The following is a 28,000-nucleotide window of genomic DNA, read 5'->3' as shown; positions in this document are numbered from 1 at the left end:
TTCTGAGAATGGCGAGAGGATAAAACATAAGCCTCTCTCCTCAAACCCTCCCTCTCTATCCCCGCTATACAAACAGTACGCCCAGATAATGAGGCCGGGTGAGAAAGTGTAAAGTGGAGGTGTATTGAGAGGCTGTGTAAGCTGGCCTAATCCTCCTTCACAGCATTTGTTGTGTCATTAGAGCTGTATGGGCTGTGGATCCTGTGACACGGGCCCTATTCACTCCCGTCGCCCTCAGCCAATGCACCGCAGAGCGCCAGTGTTGTGTTCGAAAGCAGCTATAAGCCACGGTGGATTTTCAAAGGTGGGAATGTCCTCAAAGACCACACAGGACTTCTCCCTTGGGGGTAGAAGATATGGTGAAATGTGGTGACGGGAGGTAAATACCAGAGGTCACACAAAAAACAGACCAGACTCTAAGATTCACTCAGCAGCTTTATTTTTTTTTGCAAATCTCAGGACAGAGGACCCGGCTACATCGATGAACCTGTAATATGGCATCCCTTTATTTATTTATTCATTTATGTGGGAGAAAGCAGGTTTATTTTGGCTAAATTTGCTGAGATTACTGCCTTTATGTAAACCAATCCATTATCAATTATCAATTTTAAGACTTATATTTAAAAAAAAGAGCATTCTACGCTGCTGTTTCATTCATATTTTAAGCCTGGAGAATTATTCTATATAGCAAACAGTACCATGGATTGTTACAGTATATTTTAGAGTACATACAATTGACATTTTTTAAACATAAAACACAAACGTGACTGCAGTTTGCCAGTGGTGTTGGTCTTTTAAGTTTTATAAAGAGTTTTTTTCCAAGTTTATTTCTAAGTCTGATTCTTTGATTGAAAAACTGAGACAAGATGGCACCATGCAGTGTGTAAGGCTGAGGTTTCCTACAAGAATAAGCACTCAGGGTTGACCTTTTCGATTCCAAAGGGAACAGGATTTTACTCTGAAATTCTGTGGTGGATTAAACTGAATAAATGCTCCTCATTCAACAGCTGCACTGCATTTTTATTCCCTTTTAAATAGACAGACAACAAAACAGCTGCATTATCTGCAAGTCTACTTTGGCTAACTGCTGTGGCTTAGCTAACATAGTGTATGTATTGCAACTTTTCATTGTGAATGAGGGTACGCTCTACTTGGTGCAGCTGCTGTACATTGGCCTCCTGCGTGTCGTACCATACAGCGCTGATACGAGGTAGTAGAGATTCATTCATTTAGAACTGTAAACCATACAACTCAGGAGAACGACGTAACATATTCATACACGATATGATAGAATAAGCATCACAAAGTAGCAATATTGCTTTTGGCTACAGCTCTTATTGCTGGCTTATTAAGAAACATTGAAATGGCTCAGATGATATCAATGATTATATTTCCCAAAGTACTTCTCAACTCTCAATACAGTAGGACTCTGCGTCACTGCCAATTCATCACATTGATTGGATGCACCAATCCCATCCTGTCCGGAAAACATGCGCTCATCGTTAACTACGTAGTATCTTCCTCACGCTACTGTAAATATTATTAATATTAAGACTTTTCCAGACATTCCAAATGTCAATTGTGCCATTTGGAAAATAAAAAAATAAAAGCACACTCTGTAATAGAGTACTTAACCGCATGGCTGATTTCTCCTTAAAAATGGCAGAACAAGAAAGTCAACGTATTCAAGAACTTCTAGACTGAAATCATTTGCTGAAGTCATGATTGTTATATTTATCGGGAGGTGTCTGAGTCAAAATCAAGTTATTTCAACACATTTTCAGCACCTGCAGATACACCCTGCATCAGGACCTTTTGACCTGATCCTGACCTCACTTGGGCTGCTCTTTGAGCTGGTGTTCCCTGAGAGCACCAGTGAAGGTAGCCGTCCACACGTGCAGGGCCGTCCCGGCGGAGAGCGTGAGGAAGAAGAGGAAGGCAACTTGGAAACCGAAATAATCCACCACGCCCCCGGCCAGGGCGCTGAACGTCAGCTTCCCCAGCACCTCCAGAGTCGCCAGGAAACTGTAGTGGGTCGACTAAAAGGGGAGAGGGAGAGTGGCGAGGTAGGATGAGGTTGTAAAAGAGGGCAGGAATGATGGGAAAAGAGTAAGAGGAGGAGGTAAAGGAGAGGGAAGTGAGCGGAGGAAAAAAGGACAAGGGGGAAGGAGAGGGTTTGGAAAATAAAGACACATTGTAAGTAAAGGGAGGGAGCAGTAGGTGGGAAAGTAGAGAGGTGACACTTCATCCTATCAATTTATCAGTTGATGTTTTTTAAACCGGTATTACAGAATCATTTGCAACAACAACATGAGACATGAGAGTGTGATTTTCAGGAAAAAGGAAACGACAGAAGGGAAAAATAAAGAAAATAAAGAAGACTGGAAGCCTGAAAGAGAAAGCGTGAGATCATAGCCTGAGACGATGGATGGAGGCCAAACGAAGAAGAGTATCTGATCCCAGCCGTAAGGCTTTCAAGATGGAGAGAGAGAGAGAGAGAGAGAGAGAGAGAGAGAGAGATTACCTAATCTTACTAAACCTCCTCCCTCTGCCCGAGAGCTCAGAATTCAGGTGAGGCAGGTAAATCCAACAAAACAGAAGGACTCTAGTGACACCTAGACCATTACCTGAACCAATTCATTCATTCATTAGGTTTAGGACTCTTTTCTTCCTTATAACAAATGCTTTTAATCCATCAAAGTAATTCTGAAACATATTCATGCACAAATTACTGCTCTGCGTTACAAAAGAATGAAGATTAGTGTGAAACAGTTTACCTTCAGTTGGACATTTGGCTGGTTTAAACTCAGCAGGAGTAAATGTTGTGATCCATCACTAATGTACATCCAAAAATTATAACATAAGCTTCTTTTACAGGCTTAACATTGTTTTGCTGAGCACCATTCATTTCTATTGCCATTTTAGAACAATTATTGAATAATATTTTGACAGAAAATGATTCATCAACTATTTTGATAATTGATTAATGGTTTACGTTATTTTTTAAGCAAAAATTAATCTAGCTCCAGCCTCTACAATGTGAGGATTTTATATCCTTGTTAAATGGGTATATTTTGGTTTTGTATAGGGCTGCAGCTAACAACTATTTTCATTGTCGATTAATCTGCTGATTATTTTCTTGATTAATTGATTAGTTGTTTGGTCTATAAAATGTCAGAAAATGCTGAAAAATGTCGATCAGTGTTTCTCAAAGCCCACGATGACGTCCTCAAATATCTTGTTCTTTCCACAACTCTAAGATATTCAGTTTACTCTCATATAGGAGTAAAGAAACCAGAACATATTCACATTTAAGAAGCTGGAATCAGAGAATTTTTCCTTTTTTTTCTTAAAAAAAATTACTAAAACCAATTAATCGCTTATCAAAATAGCTGGCGATTAAGTTGAGAGTTGGCAACTAACTGATTAATTGATTAATCGTTGCAGCTCTAGTTTTGTACTGTTGGTGAGACGAAACAAGACATCTGAAGACGTCACCTGAGACTCTGGATAATTGTGATGGACATTTTTCACTATTTTCTGACATTCTGTAATCTAGACGGTTAATCAGTTTACTAATCAATTAGTGCCACAATCACGACGATCCATACAGAACAGTTCTCGCTGGAAAACAAAGACTGAAAATGAAATAGGTATGAATTGGATGAGAGTTGAGGAACGGGTGGTGAGTTTAGACTATGTGGTCTGTACACTGTGGTCTGTACACTGAGGTAGAGAGCTCTGAGAGCCTGTGTGACCACAGCTAAGTGGAGTGCCTTTATTCTGAGCAACTTGTTTAACAGATTCGGTTTCTTTCTCCTGGGGATCGTTAACAAGCACTCACACTATCAGCTTTCTGTTACTGGATAGCACTACCTTCAATAACACACACACATATATACACACAACGAGCACCGGCGAGCTAATACTCCCCCCTTCTGTGTGCGCGTACACACACACACACACACACACACACACTGATTCACACACCAGCACACTAACAAGCAAACAGTATATGTGTCATGAGAACCCTCTCAAATTAACCGTGGTTCTCATCATCACATGTTGTGATTGGTTCTCTCCTGTTATTTATTTGATTAGTAACCAGATCCTGATATCTGTGCTGCAGCCTGTGATTTGTTTCCCCTTTCTTCTCCACTTTGAGAGTGACAGCAATTTAAATGATAATTTGTCACCTTCAGAGATTGACTGAGTGATGTCTGAATGGCGGTGTGAACAGCGATCACCTCCAGGCAATGATGGCCCAGTTACGATGGGGACAAAGGGAGTTATGTCAAAGAGGAGAAAACGAGAGAGGGGAGAGGAAAAAAGTCAGAGAGCGTTTAAAGGACTCTGGAATGACAAAGAAATAGCATGAGGGGATGAGGGGGACAGAAAGAAAGGAAAGAAGCAATGAATAGAAACGGGGTCTGAGATTCTCCAGGTAGAAACAGCTGATGACAACTGACAGGTATAGATGATGATAGGTGTGGTACTGTATGCTGAGGATCTCTCTCTACGGCCCCTCTTTGACAACCAAAGAAAATGACCTAAAATTACGTAATGGCACAATTGAACAAAGACAGAGGAGAAGAAGAGAAGAAAAAGAAGGAGGGAGAAAAGAAAGTATGTGTTGTCTGTTCAAGCCACAGGAGATGACCTAACACCAAAGAATGAGACAATTAATACTAAAACCACAGCGACGGGTGAGAAAAACGTATTACATAACAGCAGCCTGAATGAGGCTGTTGACAGGTATGACTAAAGTCTGCTTTACCTGAATGCTTTCCTCTGCCCTCTGAGTGCAATGCATCATGGTAGTAAAGGTGAGCGTGGTGATGAGCCCGCCCAAGAAGTGTTGAACGCTCATACTTAGGACGGCCATACCTGGGGGAGCGAACAGACAGACACGAGCAAAATCAAGCAAAAACAGGCACAAAACGTCTACTAAGTTTTTCAGAAAAGGCAGAAAACTATCAATTTCACACTGCCTTCTGCTCTGCCACACTTCTCACTATACTATTCTATGTAGAAGTCAAAGTAGGGAGACAAAGCAGCGGGAAACGGTAAGCTGCTGAAGTGTCTCCTCTCCGTTCCACCACCACCACCACCAACCACCCCCTCGTCCCCAAAACACATGTAGTGTATCCTCTGAGGGGAAGTGGAAGCGGTGTTAGTGGGGAAACACAGAGGAACCACAGAGCCTATCTGTCTCTGCTCCCGCTAACACTGAATTATTCACTCAAGCCGCCAGAGTTTTTCCCGAATAAGACTCTTCAGTCAGCGACACAAGACTGTTGGAGTCACACAGATACACCGACTGATCAGCCCGGAAGAGTGGGAAGCAGAGGGTTATCATGTAATATTGAAAAATCTGAAACTGAATGTTTTTTCCATTTTTTTTTTTGTTGAGTTTTCCTGAAATCTTTGTTCTGGGTTTAAAGTAAAGGGGCGGGGGAGAGGCCTCAACTTTCAGTCTGAGAGGCTTGATAGGGGAACAGACAACTCAGACGCAGATAAATGGCGCGGATCTGAATCCCTAAAGCTTTGCGACTGGCTGTGTAACAGAATCAGATGTGTCATTCAGACATTAATAACTGAATGGCTCTCTGGAGAGAGACAGAGCACCTGTCTATCAATTCCCTCTGCATTATCCACTCTCGTGCTGTACTGAACATCTGGCTAAAACAGAGGTCAGTAGTTCCTGACCTTTTTTGTCGCTGTGTCCGACAATTTCTGCAACTTTCTGAAACGACATTCCAACATTTACGCAGCGACTGGCCGGGTGTGAAGATGTGAGAGAGTAAGCAGGGTTTGAACTTCTCTAGCTCTCTTTTTTCATTCTTTACGAAACCATTTCTGTCACTTTTTGTGTGTACAAATGAGAGCAACACCATGAATACCATCCAAGAGAAACTGCCTGAAAGTGTGCACCTTAATCCCCACATTATTGTGTCTCTTACCTTCCGACACGTTGTACAAACAAAGTTCATTTTAAAGAAAACCGCTGCCTTAAGGATGAAGCGATATCTACTTATGTCCCCTTAACACGGGTTGAAAAAGTCTACATATACTGTGAGAAGTTCAACAAAAAAAAGATTTCTGCTTAATTGGATGACTTTTTTTTTAAAGGCCTGAAGTGGTAAAACTTTTCAAAAGAAAAAAGCAGAGTCTGAAAGAAACTAGAATTACCGCCTTGCAGTTGTATGCCTCCGCCAAACAGTGAAGTTGCAGTTTACAACCATGTATGTCCAAAATGTCATCACTTTATCCTATTAGTCATTTGTGTGAAATTGTCATAAGTAGCATATGAATTCTTGAGTTATAGTCACAGTGGCCTTTGACCACCAACATCTAATCAGTTCATCCCTGAGTCCGAGTGGATGCTTGTGCCAAATTTGAAGAAATTCCCTCCAGGCATTCCTGAGAGACCACATTCACGAGGATGGTCCGTGACAGGCGGACGGACAACCCGAAAACATAACGCCTCCAGCCACGGATGTCGCCGGCACGGAGGAAAAAAAACAGAATTGTATGTAGTAGTAATATATTCTTTCTTTTTCCTATGCCATTACTTATCTTGAAAACACAGGTCACCCAAAAAAAGACCAGACAAAGAAAAGTGTCAGTAATTCTATTAAAGGATTTACAGCTTTCACTGTGAAGGCAAATATCTATTGTAAAACCGTGGTGGTGTACGGACATTACCTAACTTTAATATCAAATTACATACCCTCCAGCCAAGCTGACAGAAATCAGCTGACACGTTCCATTAGATAGAATAATGGACACACACCTTATGTCACAAATATCCCGGAGCTGAACACACTAACAGTAACACCACAACACATTGGCAGAGTAGTGAAAGTCATAATGTAGTTTTTGTTGGAATCACCACATGTGTGGGCTCACCTCAATGCTCATTTTGGAGAGCATAGTTTGTTGTATTTTTGAGTGTCATTGTTAATACAGTTTTGCTGTTTGTTGTAAGGCAGCATCATTCATTTTTAGATTTGATTTAATTCACCGCATTACATAATTCTATTGTGTTTATGACTGATTATGAAGCCTATTCAAACGGTGGTCTTAAAAACAGCGACTGAGTTGAATAAGCAGTAGTCAGTGTGATCGTTCTTGTGTGTTTATCATGAACTCACATCGTACATCTGTGACCTTAAGCCTTGTATTTATATGTACCTGCATGTTAATGGGTTTATTTACTAGCGCGTCAAAAGAGGACTGCACGCGTATGGGGATCAAGATCTGGAAAGTTTAAACATGTAAATCTACAGAATTCAATAAACATGTGGTGTGCCGATACAGTATTCATGGAGAAGAATAAACAACTAACAGGGTCACTCTAATATCTATTATGTATGTCTTCATTTTTCTCTTGTCCTTTCATCACCTACATACATACAAATAAACGGACAGACTGGACTATATACTGTAGGATCATGGCAATCGGTAATATGTGTTGAAACTGGGCTCCAGTTAAATGGGTGTCTGTATTTCAGTCTCTCACCTTTCATGAGTGGTGATGGTTCCAGTATGGTGAGTAGAGAGCTCTGGAAGACCATGCTGACGGTTCGCAATACAAACACACGTCGCATCATAGCCCCGATGCTGAGGAGAGACCAGCAAACAAGCGGAGTATTAGAGAGATGTTCAACAACTTTAAGGTACGAGTGTTATTGATGACATTGGCTCAAGGCTAGTATCATTACATTTGGAGACATTCTTTTCATGTCACACACAATTAAACACACACACACATGCATGCGCACACACAGTAACATGTGTGCATGTGCTTAAGTAAACAAGTCCCCAGACACTAATTGATTCCCTGTTAGTGCAAGAAAATCATCCCCCTGTGGGTTTGCTTCGTGACGTAATCAATAACCTAAGGAGATCCCCAGCATGAGGAGGATAATTAATCACTGTTAACACACACGCACACACACACAGACACATACAAACACGCACTCACACTGTTGTGTGACATCAGGGATTAACGATGCCAATCACTCAGAGGATGCCTGCCACTCAAAGGACTGTGTGTGTGTTTGTTTATGTCTTTTTGCATGTAATTATTTATGTGTAAAAAAAAAAAAAAAAAAAAGGGCTGTGAGGAAGAAGAAGGAGCCTGGCACACAAAGCAGGATATGTGATTTAGTTTAAGATAAGAGCACAGAAGAGTAAAACACATTCAGTCCATGATGGAGATTTAAAGTTCAATGTTCTTCTCAGCAAAGTTTACCAGTTCATTTCATTATCCTGCCTCATGAGGCGAGCCAGATCTTTGGCTAAGCAGTGAGCAAACTCTGATGAACCCCAGTGTGCCCTGGTTGACCCTGCTCTCACTGTTTGGCTGTTTACTCCATGGTTCACTGTTGACTTATTCTAATGCTCTTTTAAACATCATGCAGGTTATTATAATATGGATCCAAGTTGTGAAAAACAGAAATTTTCTTTAATATCCATAAAGCCTTTAAACCCATCTGTCCATATTTTTGCTATTTAAATACACTGTGTTTCTTCTCTTTTCCTTCTAATCGTGATTGTCCTGAGGCTTTTTATGTATATATATACATATATATATATATATATATATATATATATATATATATATAGATGACTTCTGAATATTGACTTCTGAATGTGTTCCCTTATTACATAGTGAACAGTAGAAATGTGACAGGAAAGAGGGGAGAGAGGACAGCTGACGTGCAACAAATGTCCCTGACCGCACTCAAACCGGGTACATTAGTCACTTTAACACAAAAACATGGGAAAATAGGGGGGCCAGGTTGAAAAATACCAAAGTTACCCTTTAATTGTTTGTCCTATAAACATCAGAAAGCAGAAAAATGCCCATCACAATTTCCTAGAACCCAAGATGATGTCTTCAAATGTCTAGTTTTGTCCAACCAACCGTCCAAAACCCAAAGATACTCAGTTTACAATAATGTTTAGACAAGGAAAAGCAGCAAATACTCACATTAGAGAAGCGGAAACCATCAAATATTTGCCATTTTTGGCAGTTAATTGATTATCAAAATAGTTGCTGATTAATTATCTGTTGATCGACTAATCATTGCAGCTCCTAATATGGTCAATGTCTTAGACCTCTAAGCCATGAAGCGTTGAATTTGTTTCTTTAATATTTGCTACAGCGACTGCAGAGGAAAAAATGTTGACTCACTCCAACAGAAACCCCTAGTCCCTCTCAAATACCAGGATAAAATAAACTCACCTGTGTGTGTGATTAAGAGTTTACAGAGTATTATAGAAAACTATTTATGTGAGGAAAGTAGAAGACCATCGGTAGCGAACTCCTACTTTGACTCATTGACAAGTAGTTCTGAAGCGATAAAACATTTTGAGCATCATACAAATATCCAGTTATACGATCCTTAAATCAACTACATTATATTTATTTATTTCACTTTTTTTATTGCTGTACAAGTCATCTCTCTCTCTCCCCCTCAACCTTTCTCCATATCCTCTCCCCTCTCCGCCCAGCCTTTCCTTACCTCTCTACTGGAAAACCAATCCTGCGTCATTCACATGCTAAAGACATTCTTCTCTCTGCTGCTCCTTTACCTCCCTTCTCAATGACAGTCTTTCATATCACGCACTCTCAAGAGATGCTGATGTGTGTATGTGTGTGCGTGTGTGTGTGGGTGTGTGTGTGCGTGAGTGAGAAAGAGAACCTGCCTGGCTGCCACCTCACACGGGCCGGGCCCAGATAAGAATAGCCGTGTTCTCAGGTTGCCAGTGGCGGTTGTAAAGGGGGTCACTCACTGACCACTCAGCCGTTTCTGATGGTGGGGAGGATAAACCTTCCAACTGGGCTTTTAGAGGTGGGACCGCAGCCTGGTGGACAGCACTCTCTCTGTGTGTATGTGTGTGTGTGTGTGTGTGTGTGTGTGTGAGTGTGTGACAGGAAGAGGTGAGGTAGGAGAAGTGTTCATCTGACACTGGAGGGTACATACAACCAAAAATATCCATTTTAACACATCATCTCATCTAAAACTGAGTCGTTAAATCCTTTACTTTGCACCCATCGTGCTAATAAATTTCAGATAACTGCATCATTTGTGGGTTCAGATAGTTGAATGTTGTCTTGTGTTAAATGTAGGGCTGTCAAAGTTAACGCCATAATAATGCATTAACACAAATTTGTTTTAATGGCACTAATTTCTTTAACTCATTAACACAACTTGTGATTTTTAGGTTGTAGTGGGCTCATTTTTAAAAGCTAGAGTGAAAATACTGGCATCATATGAAACTAGAAAACCTAAGGAATCCATTGGTACCAACCATGTCATACTAGCTTGCTTAATAGCTTGTCATGCTAGCTACCTCGCAAAGGAGGATAAATAACAATCCAAACTTACACCAAATTTTGGCGAGGAAAAACTGGCATGGCCATTTTTCAAAGGGGTCCCTTGACCTCTGACCTCAAGATATGTGAATGAAAATGGGTTCTATGTGTACCCACGAGTCTCCCCTTTACAGACATGCCCACTTTATGATAATCACATGCAGTTTGGGGCAAGTCATAGTCAAGTCAGCACACTGACACACTGACAGCTGTTGTTGCTGTTGGGCTGCAGTTTGCCATGTTATGATTTGAGCATATTTTTTATGCTAAATGCAGTACCTGTGAGGGTTTCTGGACAATATCTGTCATTGTTTTGTGTTGTTAATTGATTTCCAATAATAACATACATTTGCATAAAGCAAGCATATTTGTCCACTCCCATGTTGATAGGAGTAATACATACTTGACAAATCTCCCTTTAAGGTACATTTTGAACAGATAAAACATGTGATTAACTATGGAGAACCATGCAATTAATCACGATTAAATATTTGAATCGATTGACAGCCCTAGTTAAATGGTATTAAAGGAATAAAAAGAGCAGTTCTCACACATACACAGACACAGATACCTGAACTCATGGCAGAAACTGACACCAGTAAAGACTGATAGACCGACTCTTAAGACTCCTAAGACTGATGAGTCTGAACATCTTTTACAGTGCATCTGACTCCCAGAGAATTTCAGAAGAACTCATTTAGATGAGCGTTTTCAGTCTTTGTCAGTGTGTGAACATTTCACTGCCTTTACAAGTTACCGAGTCCTTTGCAAGTGAGATGGAGAGTGTAAGATCAAAAGCCAAAGTATGACAATGACATCTTTTGAAAAATGTTGCCTTTGGAGGCTTGCTCTGTGTTAGCTAGTGTCACTTTACAAGAAGAGAAAACCTGGGAGCCAGCTAAAAGCACAACACAAGGACAAAAAGACTGACATAAGACAGAGCACAGGGCAAATGATGCATGTCAACGAATGGGCAAGCACACAAACACAACACAAGTTCAATTACAGTATCTCTAATCATCTTGATCCCTTAATGCAATAAATTTGCTACATCGCAAACAAATTTTCTAGATGTGGGTGGATGGAAGTAAAGATGGTTGGATGTTTTGTTAAACGCACAATGTGTAATTTTTTGCCGCTATGGGTCACAATCAAAACAATAACAGAAGACAGAGTTTGGTGACGTTGTGAAGTAGCGTGGGATCATTGGAGTTGTTGTTATTGGCGTCATTGCAATTAGCTTCTCCCGGTTAGGATTCCTTCAGTGTTCATCATTCAGGAGGTTTTTAACGGGAGCCGAATTATCCTCAGAGGTCACAAACGGACCAGGTGATTAAAAATGGTAAAAACACTGAATAAGGCAGTTTAAATGTTAAAAATCAGTGTTTCTCCAAAGCTGTTCGGCAGACAAAGGACGTCCCAGAGGAGCTGCGAGCCAAGCTGCCGCTAACGTTTGCTCAACTTCTTTCTCTGATAACTTAAGATCCAGATGTCCGAAGACTAAAATCCTTCATCCGGTTAAAATTTATAGTTAAAAACGACCAAGATAAGTGCAGTGCATTGCAAAAATGTGGCTTAAAATTTGATAAAATTTCTGAAAGCTTCCTGCAGACAACCACAATACTGACACAGGCGCAAAAGTGATTAAAAGTACGGATTTCTCTGAGTTTGAAAATTGTTGGAAACATTTGGGATAATGTAAGCACACAACTCAAAAATATATATATAACATAGGTCTAGTATCTTAATGTGGGAAAAGTTCCGCAATATACCTTTCAGAGTACAGTAGCGCACAGTGTGGGAACTAACACACTATCCTCCATAAAGGCATTGTTGTTATTTATAGCTGCCATTACATCACACTGGCCATAGGGCTGTGCTATGATGTGATCCTAGTGTAAGCAGACGTAAAAGCTTATGCAACGATGGTCAGGCTCAAATGGCACAGTGTCAACGTGCTGAAGGGGAAAACATCTAAAGGTTAAATACAATCATACTAAAACAACTCGCTATAGAAATTTCTCTTAACGCATTATCATCAGTATTGCAATTTTGCATCAACTGGCTTTTTAACACTGTAGACCTGTGCTAAAATAAGTTTCAACATGGTCATTTCATCTAGTTATCATAATAAGTCTAATTTGTCATATTAATCTGAAAGTCTAACATCTTACTATATTTCTGTAAATGTGAGAATTAAATTCAACTGGAGTTGCGCGTTGTCTCTCTGTGATCAAACCCTGAGGGGTGTGTATGTGTGTGTCTGAGTGTGCGCGCGCCTGAGTGTGTGTGATGGATTTGCTGCTCATGCTGTTCTCACACCACACACCAGACACAGGGGGTCCCTGAGCTCTCAAACAAGGCTATGTTTACTTAAATTACTGTGCACACACAGTCAGACAGGCAGAAACACACACACACAAACATGAGCCTATGAAGAGTAATAAAAAAAACTGGAAGAACGGGCCCAGAGTGATGAGGAAGAGGTAAAGCAGGAGGAAGAAAGCAATAGGAAAGAAGGAGTCAGGGTACACAAAAAGCTCGGAGGAGGAGGACGAAGAAGAGGAGCTGGATGAGGAGGAAGATGATGATGATGGTACTGTAACACCTGATGAGAGCACAGAGTGTGAATCAGTAAGATACATGTTCCTGTGGTGCAGTGGACTGGACCTTATCGATTTTCACTTCTTTCCCACTGCTGAAAACTCACGACCAGTTTTACAGAGAAACATCAGATTTCTCTATCCTATAACATCTCATTTTCACCTCATTGACTCTTAAGATTTTTTCCAATATTGGTTGTTTTCAGTTGTGTTATAGCACTTTGTGTGGCGCTTCAATTCTTTTCTTCATGGTGCCAACATTTTTCTACGACTTCAGACTGGCTTGTTTCTAAAAACTGTTTCGCTCGGCCCTTCTAAATGTACTGGAAATAATTACTCCGTCAGGAGATCCAACAAATTACCATGACCATGGGGGCCAGTCAGTGTTCACTTTAGTCAATTGATTAGTCCACTGACAGAAAAAACAATTCTGATGATCAGTCAATTGTTTAAGTCATTTTTTGAGGACCTGGTTCCAGCTTCTCATATGGGAATAGTGCTTGTTTTCATAGTCTTCTATGACAGTAAACTGAATACTTTTTGGTTTTAGACTGTTGATCAGACAAAACATGATATTTGAAGCTGTCACCTTAGGCTCTAGGAAATTGTGACCAACATTTTGCAGCATTTTTTTTTACATTTTTATATACCGAATCATTGATTGGTTTATTGAGGACAATCCTAGTGAATATTGGACTCTATTGAAGAATGTGGATTTGGTGACATGCCAAAAAAAAGTGTAGTTTCACAGTGTGTAGTCTTTGACTTTCACAGGCATTTTCCTCATTTTTAAGGGACTTTTCCCCTGAGCACCAATTAATTTTAAAACCCTGCAAAGTGAAAAGCCTTCAGAGTCACAAAATACTAGTGCCATACAAAAAATGATCATGGTGGAGCCACAGCCCGTTCTCATTCCCAGGGCGTCAAATACCAACACTTTGTCACGACCACCGGCGTTCGATACCAACGCACAAGGCACCCTTTAGGAATTAGGAGACGCACCAGGTTTTCCATTAACTACAATGTAAACCCCTCCGCGGCAACAGAAAGTGCTGTGGGGACGTAGTTTAAAGAGCAGGGCGAAGAGGGGAGGTGGATGGGTCAAACAAACACAAGGCTTTCATCTAGTACACCGCTGTTTGTGGTCTGTGTGTTACGTTTGACTTTCACTTTACAATCAGCTGTAAAAACGTCGCAATTTTAAGTCAAACCATGTTTGTTTTTTTCCTAAACCTAACTATACTGGTTTTGTTGTCTAATCTAAGCAAGAGCAACTCACAACATAAAGCAAGTGTTTACTGCGACCGAAAAGTGACGCCGAGGGATCTGACAAAGTCAGTATGTGACGAGTTGGGATGAGAACGTGTTGGAAGCCGGTGATAACCTGGTGAGAACAACGGTGTTGATGAAGGCTACCTGAACTGAGCGAGCAGCATGCCTCCCAGGGACGACCCGCAGATGGAGAAGCCCATGGCGATGACGCCGTTCCAGAAGCCGAGCTCCCTGGCGGTCATGTGATGATCCAACAGGAAAAGAGGAAACATGGTGACTGCACCCTGCTCACCTGTATGCACAGTGACAGGAGAGAGAGGTGGACCAAGAGGGAGAAAAAAAGAAGATGAGAGACAGAGGGAGAAGAAGAGAGGGACTGGAATGAGTTATTGGGTCAGATATACTGGTGGCAGAACATACAATCAAAACACCATCCATTATATACTGTACGTCTCTGACTAAGCATTACTATTTTTCACCTACAGTAAATAAGTGAGACACCTCCTGAATACACATGCCTATACCAATCACAGTCAAATACAATGAGGATGTTGTACCAAAGTGTTTAGCCTGCAAGACTGAACAACATGGTTTTCCTGAGATGACAACTGCCGAATCAAATACAGCACACCGACCGACACGCAGCGCACCTAGGCCTATTCCTGGAAAGTGTCAATAATAGATGCCTGACAAGAAAAAGAATACCCTCAGTCACTTTATCAAACGGGGGCCTAGCACTTTTCCTAAAGCACAAAAAGGAAAACACAACAAAAACACAGAAACTTCCGCAGATGAAACAGACCTCACAAAGGCCTTTCAGTCAAAATAAAAAGTTTCTGTCAGACAATAAGACTTTCTCTGTGTGGCGTTGAGTGTGGGGGTAATGTTCTGCTGAACATTACAGTAAAATATTCAGTGGCGCCGACTATACGCCATTATTATATTAATGGAGACTGACTTCAGAAAGACAGTGGGACCAAGGAGCTGCGTGAGTGACAGCTTGGCTCCCAGACTGCTGTCAAAGACGACGCAACACAACGCGACGACTCACTCACTCAGTCAGCCAGGAGACAAACAAAAATAGAGAAGGAGGAAAAAAAGAGACAGATGAAACAGACTGAAATAAAAAAAATGATAAAGAGAAAGCCGAGAAGCTCCCAGTGATAGGGAGTGCAGCGGCAGAACGAGAGTGTCACCGCTGTAACAGCGGTGTGACAACCCAGCAGAAACGTGGCGTAGGAAATGTGGATTCTCTGTGTAGGAAAACACTTGTCTCTCACTTCTGTCACTCAGGTTTCACTGTTGGCAATTTACACATACAGACAGGGGGCTGACTACGTTCAAGTTGATCATGAAAATTAAAGCCAATACGATAGGTATGGTAGTGACTTTTCCAAAACAAATCTACCTGTCTGTGTTTTTCTTTCAGATGAAGTATAAGGGAAAGAGAAATGAGAAGAGTTGTTTGTCATTTGCACTAGGGCTAGGCAATTAACTGAATTTTTGATGTCATTTTACAAGGGATACCCCCTCTTAGACGATTAGTCGACTATAGCTGCAACAATTAATCGATTAGTTGTCAACTATTACATTAATCGGCAACAAAAAAAAAAAGTCAAAATTCTCAGATTCCAGCTTCTTAATTGTGAATATTTTCTGGTTCCTTTACTCCTCTATGACAGTAAACTGAATACCTTTGACAAAACAAGACATTTGAGGACGTCATCCTGGGCTTTGGGAAACACTTATCGACATTTTTCACCATTTTCTGACATTTTATAGTCCAAACAACTAATTGATTATTCAGAAATACAGTTGAAAGATTAATCGACAATGAAAATAATCGTTAGTTGCAGCCCTATGGCTGACTAATCAGTCGTTTTGGTCTTAGTCGACTATGATTTCTTTAGTCGTTTAGTCATTTTTTAATGCTTTTTTAATGCTGAATGAAACTTATGAGCACATCTCTGGTAAATACAAAATTTAAAGTGGTGCTTTTGTGTGATCTCTTTGTGGAGAAACTCAAAACTCAAAGTCGACTGAGAATTTCTTTGGTCGAGGACAGCACTAAATTTAATTTGAAAAAATAAGTCACATGACAGCAACATATGTACATTTTACTCCTAAACCCATGATACGGTTCAAATCCGAGATAACAGACTTACAGTACATCTTTATAATATCTCATTACATTACTATCACCCCACACACCCAGTGGGAGCTACACTTACACCCTCTCTGTGCATTATTCACATTTTAATCTCCGTCATCCTCTGTGCTGAACTGTTGTGAGCTGCATCAACTGTGCCGTAACCATATTAGTCATAATAAAGTAAACATTGGCAGCAGCGGTGCCCATGATGCCTGGGTTGTTTACCCATGGTTCTGTGCTCCCGTTCCTGTCTGCCTGTTGTTTAGCTCAAAGCTCAGAGCTTTCACAGTCCTGCCTTCAACTAATTATTTCTTTAAAGAGGGGGGGTGGGGGGGGGGGGGGGGGGGAGGGCGTGCAGACAAACACAACCAGGCTGATTATTCCTTTCTATAAATATTCTCAAAGCAACAATTGTCCATTTCAGCAGGGATTTCATTAGACATCCGCAAAGATTAAACAAGCAGAGTGAAGGGGAAGGAGAAAAAGGGTGGAACAAGAGCGAAGGGGGGAGAGAATGAGAGAGGGGGAACGGAGTGGGGAGAAAGAGGGAGAGGTGGAGGACGAAGAGAAAGTCGGTGATAACGAGAAAAATTATGGAAATAAAGAAAAGGGCATAAAGAGAAATGGCAGTAGGTGAAAAGGGGCAAGAGAAGATAAAAAAAAATAGATATAGAGCAGGAAATGACAATCACAATGCATTTATTTGAAAAAATAAAAAGTTGTGAGTTAAACATGACTGGAGAGCAGCTTGGGACGGAGACAGCTAAAGACAGAGGAAGAGGAGGGGGGTCGGCGGATGAACAGAGACATTGTTAGGAGGTTAGTGAAGAGGAAACAGAGGAGGGATGGCAGGCTCAAAGAAAACTCTGTTTATGTTTACATTAGAGGCAGACAGCACAGAAAAGACAAACAATTTAACATAAGAGAAGTGGCAGGGCTGTTTTATTTATCTCAGTTATTTAAAGGTGCTTCATCAGTCATTGACTAGACTTGTAGAATGGGGTCCAAGCACCACATGGAGGGAAAGAAAACTTTTATTTTCTGCTAAAGTTTGAACAATTTGGGTTATTTCATGTTAAAGATTTCTGTCTCTGTGTTTCCGTTCCTCTGATACCAATTGTGGGGTTGTTTTGCTTATTGTTGCTTTCCAATTAAAACTATGTATGTAGTGATTTAGAATGGGATGGTGTGTAACTTTGTCTGGTTTACTAAGTGAGCTAAATAAACCATTTAAAAACACATAGGATTGTCTGCAAAATGTCTTGTAAACAGGACTGTCTTTGTCAGCTCATGCAAAGTTGACATTTTGGATATACATGGTTTTCATAGGACAACGACGTTATGTTACACAACACTGTCAATCAAATCTGATCAAATCACACCGACACAGTCAAGATGAGCGGATTAGCGGAGTTTTTCGGTGTTACTCTAACAAATAATATGGGGATTTTTTTTTTTACTTTAACTTTTATTTGTTTGTTATTTAGTAGATAAAATGTATTTATTTATTTAACCTTCATTTAACCAGGAAGTCCCTTGAGGTTATGATGTCTTTTTCGAGGGGAGACCTGGCCAAGATAGCATGCCATTACAATGTTACAAAAATTATAAAATATGTCAAAAACAGACATGGGCAACTGAAATAGTAAATGTTACAAACAGACAAGGGACAACAGATACATATAAGAACATACATATAGGAATAGCATTCACACTCTTCAGTTATACAGTTATTTATCAGAGCTTTGAACTCTCCCAGGGAGACAAAATCATGAAGCTGTAGTTTGTTCTGAAGGTTACTCCATGACCCGGGCACAAAATAGGGGAAAGCTGTTCTACCAAGTTCTGAGCAAATCCTGGGTACCTGGTGGAGACGCCATTTAGTGGAGCGAAAAGCATAACAGCTGTTGGTGCAAAAAGATGTTGTGACTTCTGGAAATGATTACTTTTTCAATAAATTTGGACTGAGGACTGAGACAATTACGGAGACTGATCGCTGCATTGATCGCTGTGTGTGTTTGAGAGAGTGGGGAAAGAGAAGTTGAAAGGTGGACTATTGCGCGCAATTTTTCTGTAAGTTATTAATAATAATAATTTGAATGTCAACATTATGAATGAAGCTTCGAACTATTTCTAGTTTGTTTTATTTATTTTAGTTATTAAGGGTAATTCATGGCAACATCAATCATCTGTTAACCGACACATTAGTAAGATGGATTTCATCAGAAATCAGCTGATAGATTCACTGCACACGAGGAGATTGTTTTATATCACAAAACATAAAGAGGTTACTTATTTTAGGACAGTTATTCCAAGTTATCACTATTAGATTTCCTATTATACACTGACTTTTAAGAATTCTACACATATCACCTTTATCCATGGCGACTGGGATGGGAGAGATGATCTGTGAGTATATGCTGGGTGGTAGTAGAGGGAGGGATCAGAGTAGGTTATGGGTGAGAAAAGGGTGCGATGAGGGTGAGAGGTCGACGAGGACAGTGGGGTCAAATCCTAACGTCCACGCTGCAGCTTAGACAAAAGAGCTGGCAGAGCAGGAGAGATCACTGAGGACACTCAGTCCCCCTGCAGAACGGCATTATCACTCCCTGCCGTGAGCGTGGTAAACAGAGACAGGCTCATACATACTACATGTTTGAGCACAGCACACACGCACAAATGTCTATCTGCGTATATACATGCACACACACCTTTCAGCTCCTCAGGCTCCCTGGAGACAAAACCAGTAAACAGAGCCCTGTCTATACACACCTTCACAATATCCTATGCATATTAGTCGATTGACACACACACTAGGAGTCCCTGCAGATCAATGTAGATGTCAAGGAGTTCTCTGTGGCCCTCTGGGGCTCCTGAATATGGGAAAATACACTCGCAGAAGCAAGACAACCACCATTTAACCACCCAACCCAAACCTGCTAGGTTACTGGGTTGATTTTGTTTGTTCTGTGTTTATTTCTGAGAAATGATGTAATATTAATATCGATCCATATTTACTCTTGGAGTAAATACGCTGTCCCCATCATTTTCTATGATGTGTCAATAATTGCTGTTGGATCTTGGCTATGCTACAATTCAATTCTGTCTTTTTAAAAAGGCATTTTGGGTTACAGACGTTTTTCCTATAATACAAACACATATACAGTAGTATTTGTTGGTTAGACGAAAACCAAGACCGTGTGTGTTGAATTGATAGAGATGGTGTTGAAACACAACAACAATTAATCTAAGATATTAGTGTTTTTTAATCCTATTAAAAGGTTTGTTTACATCAGTTAATTAATCTAAGAACACAAAAAAGGCCGATATTATCAAATATTGTCCGTTGACAAAAGCACATAATGCCGATTTTTCAAATCAACTTTATATCATTATGTGAGATTTATGTGGTCAAAAAAAAATCAGATTACACTTTTAAACCTCTATAAAGGATCTTGCCTCTTTATGTCTCTGCATGGACAAGTGTGTTTAATTCTATTGCCATTTTGCTCTCTGTCTCTCTCAGGGCACCATGTGGTGGTTGTTCATTAATTCATCCCCTCCTTCAGCCTCCCTCCCTGCAGTCCTTCTTCTTCCCTCTGGAAAATACCCCCCACACTCCTTCCCAAGTTTCTCTCTTCTCTCATTCCCACTCATCCACCTCGCTTCATATCTCAGAACTCCATGACCTCCCCCGAACCCACCATCATCCACTTCTGCTGGCGTCCATGTCTCTGAAACTGCTCTGCGGACTGGACTGGAGGTTTCATGTCAATACCTGAATGTATGGTTTGAATATGTACAGTATGTGTGAGTATTTGAAATGAGCAGGGTGACATTTTTTCATGCATTTGTTTTTAATTAATTAATGGCTCAATATATTTTACTCTATTCCCTCAGTGTAGACCTACAAACAGTGCTTTCAAATCCTTCACTTTACCCTCTCGACGTCGACCCCCCACCTTCGGACTGTACATGCATGTGATATACAGTGGTGCCCCAATAAAAAAATATATTTTTTTAGGGGTGTCAGAGTTAATACGATAATAACGTGATAACATATTCATGCAAATTCTGGATGTTTCTGGACAATATTTGTCATTGTTTTGTGTTGTTAATTGATTTTTAATAATAAATATATACAGACATTTGCATAAAGCAAACATATTTGCCCATTCCCATGTATGATAAGAGTATTAAATACTTGACAAATCTCCTTTTAAGGTACATTTTGAACAAACAAAATATGTTCAATTAATTTGTGATTAATCCCGATTAACTATGGACAATCATGCAATTAATCGTGATTAAATATTTGAATCGATTGACAACCATATTTTTTCCCTTCTCCCTTCCTTCAGAAATTTTAAGGAAGAGAGAGAGATGTGCATTAAAAGTCACCTAAAACATGTTACTTTAAAAAACATGTACAGTCGAGGTAAATGGTGCATGAATAAACTGGATATAATTTTATATTAAACAATGCAAGAAGAAGAAAAAGAAGAAAAAAGACCCTTGTCAATGGCTTTATACAAGTTGTTACCATTCCACTGTTCTCATGAACACGCACAGGAGCCTCCCATTCTAGTCAGCACACACTCCAGGAGTGTATTAGGTTGCCAGTTTATTAGGTACACCTAGCTAAAACAACAGACCAGCAATAAACCCTTCCTTTATGATGATTTTTGCTAATTTGAAGAGGTGTCAATTCAATTGTATGGTCATTTTAGAGGCTGTAATTTGTGGTGCTGTTGAACTGTATCGCATTACAATGAGAGTTGTTTCTAATATTTATATCAATGAACAAACTGGTAACTGAGTGTATTTTACCATTAACTCTTGTGGCTGTCTATTTGGAGGAAAGGGTTAAAGCGGAGTATTAGGACAAAGCTTTTCTTTTTTTGTGTTCATCCATCCATTCCTCCGTCCACCTGGTCAGTTCCCAGGGAAAGCCACCATCAGGGTCCACCTCTTTTCACCATCATTCACATCTCCTGTCAAACGCAAAGGGCTACTGACTCCCTACATTTAAAAAGAACCAGCTCTGACATGTGAAACACTGCGGCATCACTTACACTAGAGATGTGTTAATTGCAAATAACAATATGAGAATAATTGATTTGTAATACAAAGCATTTTAATTCAAAGCATTTAAGGTGTTGATATAGATGACAAAAGTATAGTGAAATAATTATGTTTCTCAAATTGTCAAATTATAGCAATTAACACTTGAGTTTGCAATATATCTTAAAAGATAATAAGGATGGCTAATACTTGATTAGTGTTTTAGCAGTTTCACACGCTAGCACACTGAGCACAGAAGTTTTCCCACGTATGACAACAACAGGATATAAAAATATTTGTATACAACGTTTGAGCTTATTTGCAACTTGAAACATCTCTTGTTTGCCTATTCCTGACCTTTTCCCCCTTACATTTTCTCTCACTACTTCCCTCCCCCCCCCCACCGCCCTCCATCCGTCCGTCCCTCCGAGTCTACCCAGACAGTTCTCCCATCATGCCTGTGGCCTCAGATGGCACATGGGTCACAGTTGAGACACGAGGCTCCCAATGATTGGCCACTGTGTTGGACCCGGCGCAAACTCACTCAGAGTTCATTAGGGATAGATGAGGGAGAGGGGTTTGTGCTTGTGTGTGTGTGTGTGTGTCTGTGTGTTAGTGTGTGTGAAGCAGAGGGGGGTGTTCAGACAGGCAGATCACACAAACATACCCACACACCCCTTGAACAAAAACAATACTGTCTCACATTGGCAATTACGCGGGCACATCCCGGCCTAATCGAAAATATTATACAATCTTTTTTTCCCGCAAAGGTGGGAAATATTTAGACCGTTACAACAGGAAGTTCTAACAAGTGACAAGTCTGTTAATGAATCTACAGAGGAAATAAAACCTACTACAGTAATTCTTGTTGTAATCAAGAGCATCAGCCGATAGTGTGTGTTTGTCTGACAGAGAGAGTGTTGGGGGGGGGGGGAGTTTGCTCCCCAGACAGATTAGGGGGTCCAGCCAGCCTTCATATTTTGTCTAGTAGTGTCGTCTGCTGGGGCTCATCCGATTACTGAGCCACCCTTAAAACTCTCTCAAAAACACACACACACACACACAATCTAAAAACAAAGGCATATACATTCAAGCACATACACAAGTAAAAGCTATGCAAATGTGAGGAGACAATTATATTCCCACCACCCACATACACACACACATAAACACACATCGGCGTGATGCACCGTCTTCCATTTCGGTTTCTGAACGCAACAGACACAAAGACACTCTAATCCTTACATAATCCCCTTCTGCTACCAAACACCAAACTCTGGTCATATCAACTCTCTCTCTCTCTCTCCCACACACCAACACACACACACACACACGCTTGACTGATCCAAAACTACTTTCAATTTTTGTTTTCTTATCGGAACCAACTCATTCACATACAAAACTGTCTGAATCAACGTAATATGCATTCAAATATAAAATAATTCAATATTGTATTCTCGTTAAAGTGCCCTTGGTTTATACTTTTAGAACTGCGACATTAAAAACAACTGCTTTATCTTAGCAGGGCCTGTTTTCCAATGTACGTACAGGACTTACTAAGACACAATAAATTGTCAAGTAATAATAACTTCCCAAACTTTTCCAATACACTCATTCTTGAGTTCAGTCCTCATGGACAAACCAACAGAGACATCTAGTGGTGATCTCTGGGCCCTACATGAAGGCAGGGACACAACTAAAGAAAAGCTTGCAGTGGGACAAAAGAGAGCATTTCAGGAAATATAACTTTTCATTGTTTCAAGGAAGTTTTTTTTCTTTTTCTATGATTACTTTGTGATTGGAAAGCAAATAAAAGCTGATAAAACCGGTCTCCTATTTATAGGTAGATGTGCTGGGAGTTCTCCTATTTACTCTTTTCTGTGCTTTTTCTTTCTCACCTCTTTCTTCCTTTACTGGTGTCCATCATGATCATTTGAACTCAGTCTGCACATAAATTATAATTAAAGCTGCAACAATTAATCAATTAATCAGTTAGTCAATCAAAATAAAAATTATCTGAAACTATTTTGCTAATTGATTAATCATTTCAGTCATTTATCAAACTCCTACCAGGGCTCAACGTTTATCTTTTTTTTCACTTGCCCGGGTGAGAAATCTACTTGCCCAAAATAAATTTTTACTTGTCCCTATACAAATAGTTTTATTTATTCGCGGTTATCAAATGACAACAAAGACTAACGTTAATCATCATGTATAATCTTTATTTAAGTAAATTAATCTGAGTTCCACCCACATCCTCTAACGCCTCCCAACTAAACTCCTGTTTCCAGGATAATGGAAATGCTCACTTGTGATTTAGCGCATAAACTTTGTCTTTACCTTCTCGCAAGTGCCCGATCGGTATTGTGCATGTGCAACTCTCAACAGATATGAGAAGGAAGCGAGATGGCTCACTCCTTAGCTACTTCTATCATCAGCTCCAGAAAAAAATATGTATTTAATTATTTTTTTACCACTTGTCGAATTTGGCCCAATTGGGCAAGTGAGTTGCTAGATTTGCTAGCCCGACATGTCATTTTACTTATTGTTGAGCCCTGCCAGTACCAACTATTCTCTGGTTCCAGCCTCTCCAATGTGAGGATTTGCTGCTTTTCTCGGTTATATATCATTGTACAATGAATACTGCTGGACATCTTGAAAAATGTGATGGGCATTTGTCACTTGTTTGTGACATTTTATAGATCAAACAATGAATAAAGAAAGTATCTGACAAATTAATCAATAATGAATGAACAAAGTACAGTTTCATCATGGAAGGTTCAGACTTATATCAGCGTTAATGTTAGGCCTAGGCAGCAAATATATAGAAGTGAACATCTCCAGTATTAGAGTAATTTATGATAATATTCATTTCAATATAAACAAGTGCTTGCGTATTAATAATACTCACCTAGTTTGTATGTCAGCACATACAGGACTGTCCAAGGGGTGCCGGGCACTGCCAGCATCTTCCTCCACACTCTCCACGGCCTCATAATGTCTGATCCCTGCCCTCCCCTCCTGCTGCCATCTGCCTGTTGACCCCTCAAAGTCTCATCGTCCAACACAGGAGCCCCCCACACAAACAGAGCCACGCCTGCGTACACAAACGTCAGCAGCATAAACATCCAGCTCCATCCGGCCACGTCGATCACAGCCAGCAGCCCACCTCCGGCAAACACCGATCCAGCTTTATATCCGACGACTTGGGCTGTGTTGCCCAGGCCCAGCTCCCCACGACCTTTCAACAACCCCACGGCGGCCCCGTCTACAGCAATATCCTGGACGGAGGCCAAGGAGTTCATGGCCAACAGGGTTCCTGCTACACCCCAAATATGTGCCTCTGGGGCCAGGGCAGCACTTGCGAGGCATGTCAGAGCCAGCCCAGACACCGTCCCCACCAGCCAGCGGCGCTTGGTGCCCACCCGGTCCACTAAAGGGGCCCAGAGCACCTTGAGGACCCATGGGAAGTAGAGGATCTTGGTGAAGCCAATGCGGGTGAGGGAATGACCAGCTCCACGCAGGTAGATAGGAAGCAGGGAGGACTGGAGACCATAGGGGATGCCCTGGACAAAGTACAGCAGGCCCAGGAAGACTAGTTTGTCATTCATGATGAAGTGACCCTCTAATTGAGCAGACACTGCAGTGGTCCATGGGTCAGGTCATTGTTTGGTTGAAAGGGGAGCACTTCAAATGACTCAGATGAACTGATATGACCTGAAATGAAAAGACAGAGAGCGTGAGCTCCAGGGATACTGATGCTGAGTTTATAATCTTGTTGTAGAAGATATGAAGTGACTAAAGACTAACTCTGTATCCACTTTTAAAAAACTTTTGAAAACACATTTTTTTAGGATAGCATTCCTATAAGTAGAAGGGTATAAATATATGTATGTATACATCCGTTTCTGGACGCATGTGTACATTTATACACATTTATGTATATATACTGTATATTTGTTTTATCAACTTGTCTTACCATTTTACCACTTCTATTATTATTGACATGTTCTGTGATGTTCTGTTTTAACAGTTACCATATCTTTTACTTTATTTATCTGCTTTTATTGTCTGATGTTCTGTTTTAATAGTTTCCATATCTTTTACTTTATTTATCTGCTTTTATTGTCTGATGTTCTGTTTTAATAGTTACCATATCTTTTACTTCATTTATCTGCTTTTATTGTCTGATGTTCTGTTTTAACAGTTACCATATCTTTTACTTTATTTATCTGCTTTTATTGTCTGATGTTCTGTTTTAATAGTTACTATATCTTTTACTTTACTGTATTTATCTGCTTTTATTGTCTTGTGAAGCTTGTTGTAACATCTGTTTTGAGGTGTGTGCTATATAAATAAATTGTATTATTATTATATTATTATTATTACTTATAATATAACTTAATCACAATACCAATTAATTACTTACGTATTTAACTTAATCATATTGACTATTTGTTATCTTTTCTTCACTTTTTTAATGCATGACTTTTAATTCAATTATTAATTATTAACCAGCTTCCTTATTGAGCCATACATATACTCTAATTCAATTTTCCCAAATTTTTCTAACTATAATTATTATTATTTATAATTATTCTAATTATAATTATTACCTTTAATCTGTGTCATACATAAATATAAATGAATTACTGATATAATTATCCTTATCAAAATATAAATTTGGTATCAATCCAGAATACCAATTCTACCATTTTACCACTTCTTTTATTATTGATATGTAATGTGATGTTCTGATTTAGCAGTTACCATATCTTTTACTTTATTTATCTGCCTTTATTGTCTGATGATCTGTTTTAACAGTTACCATATATTTTTACTTTATTTATCTGCTTTTATTGTCTGATGTTCTGTTTTAACAGTTTCCATATCTTTTACTTTATTTATCTGCTTTTATTGTCTTGTGAAGCACTTTGTAACATCTGTTTTGAGGTGTGTGCTATATAAATAAATTGTATTATTATTACTTATTATATAACTTAATCACAATACCAATTAATTACTTACGTATTTAACTTAATCATATTGACTATTTGTTATCTTTTCTTCACTTTTTTAATGCATGACTTTTAATTCAATTATTAATTATTAACCAGCTTCCTTATTGAGCCATACATATACTCTAATTCAATTTCCCCAAATTTTCCTAACTATAATTATTATTATTTATAATTATTCTAATTATAATTATTACCTTTAATCTGTGTCATACATAAATATAAATTAATTACTGATAAAATTATCCTTATCAAAATATAAATTTGGTATCAATCCAGAATACCAATTCTACCATTTTACCACTTCTATTATTGACATGTTCTGTGATGTTCTGTTTTAGCAGTTACCATATCTTTTACTTTATTTATCTGCTTTTATTGTCTGATGATCTGTTTTAACAGTTACCATATCTTTTACTTTATTTATCTGCTTTTATTGTCTGATGTTCTGTTTTAGCAGTTACCATATCTTTTACTTTATTTATCTGCTTTTATTGTCTTGTGAAGCACTTTGTAACATCTGTTTTGAGAAGTGTTAAATAAATAAAAGTATTATTATTTTTATTAATATTATTATTATTATTATTATAATTATAATTATGATTATTATATTTATTATTATTATTATTATAATTATTATTATTTATTTTTTATTATTATTATAATAATTATTATTATTATTATTATAATTATTATTATTATTTTTATTATTATTATAATTATTATTATTATTATTATTTATTTTTTATTATTATTATAATAATTATTATTATTATTATAATTATTATTTTTATTATTATTATTATTATTATTATTATTATTATTATTATTATTATAAAGGCTGTCACAGATCTCACCAGCAGCCTTAAAAGGACAGAGCTGTGTTTTACTGCCCAGCTCAGTTATCAGTAACATTAAACCTGCTAACCTTAGCTCCTCAAAGTCAAATCACTTAATGAACATAAACATGAACATAACATGTTCAATATCACAACATGAGTTTCATCATTTACATTTATAGCAGAAACACAAATGTGATTTTGCATCGTTGGCCTAGCTAGCTAGCTAGCACGCTGCCATGGTAACCTTAAACCATGGCAACCTTAAACTTAAATAGCTTTAAAACACATTTATACAACATGGCAATAATATTAAGAGTTGTGCTGCAATGAGTCAAAGTAGTTCCGTACATGTTGTGAGTATATATGTATAAATATAGACACATACTGAGAAAGAAAGTTGGTTAGCTTAGCTTCAGCTAACCGGTTGAGAAGCTGCTCCTTCTTGTTGTGGTATTTATGAGCTATGAGGTTGCCAGGTTCTGTGGCAGCAATCCCCCGTCTTCAGATTGGCAGAAGAGGTGTGTGTTTTTATATTTGTAACGTAAAAGTGTGTGCGCCTGCTTTCTAACATACTATTTTGATAAATTGTCAGCTATTGCAATGCAGTAAAACACATTTTATTAACCAACCTGGCAACCCTAGGTTCCCCCAATGACACT

The 28,000-nt window shown here is 39.1% G+C and overlaps 1 protein-coding gene across 2 annotated transcripts; it reads right to left on the bottom strand.

The window, feature by feature from the left end:
* Positions 1–417: 417 nt before the first annotated feature.
* On the bottom strand, positions 418–27,862 carry mfsd3 (major facilitator superfamily domain containing 3). Of its 2 annotated transcripts, none has more exons than XM_037778020.1 (6): positions 27,727–27,862; positions 24,393–25,198; positions 14,410–14,557; positions 7,526–7,626; positions 4,778–4,887; positions 418–2,039 (listed from the first exon to the last, which is right to left on the bottom strand). In XM_037778020.1, the coding sequence occupies exons 2-6, from the start codon at positions 25,090–25,092 to the stop codon at positions 1,833–1,835; spliced, it is 1,266 nt and encodes a 421-aa protein (XP_037633948.1). In that variant the 5' UTR covers positions 25,093–25,198; positions 27,727–27,862; the 3' UTR covers positions 418–1,832. The 2 variants fall into 2 exon arrangements, with proteins under 2 accessions (XP_037633948.1, XP_037633949.1); XM_037778021.1 differs by lacking the exon at positions 418–2,039 and adding an exon at positions 3,490–4,660.
* Between the last annotated feature and the right edge of the window lie 138 nt (positions 27,863–28,000).

Source organism: Sebastes umbrosus, chromosome 8 (genome assembly GCF_015220745.1).
Source record: "Sebastes umbrosus isolate fSebUmb1 chromosome 8, fSebUmb1.pri, whole genome shotgun sequence".
Classification (NCBI taxonomy): domain Eukaryota; kingdom Metazoa; phylum Chordata; class Actinopteri; order Perciformes; family Sebastidae; genus Sebastes; species Sebastes umbrosus.
The sequence above is the reverse complement of the archived record's forward strand: the minus strand, read 5'-3'. Positions and strand labels throughout refer to the sequence as shown.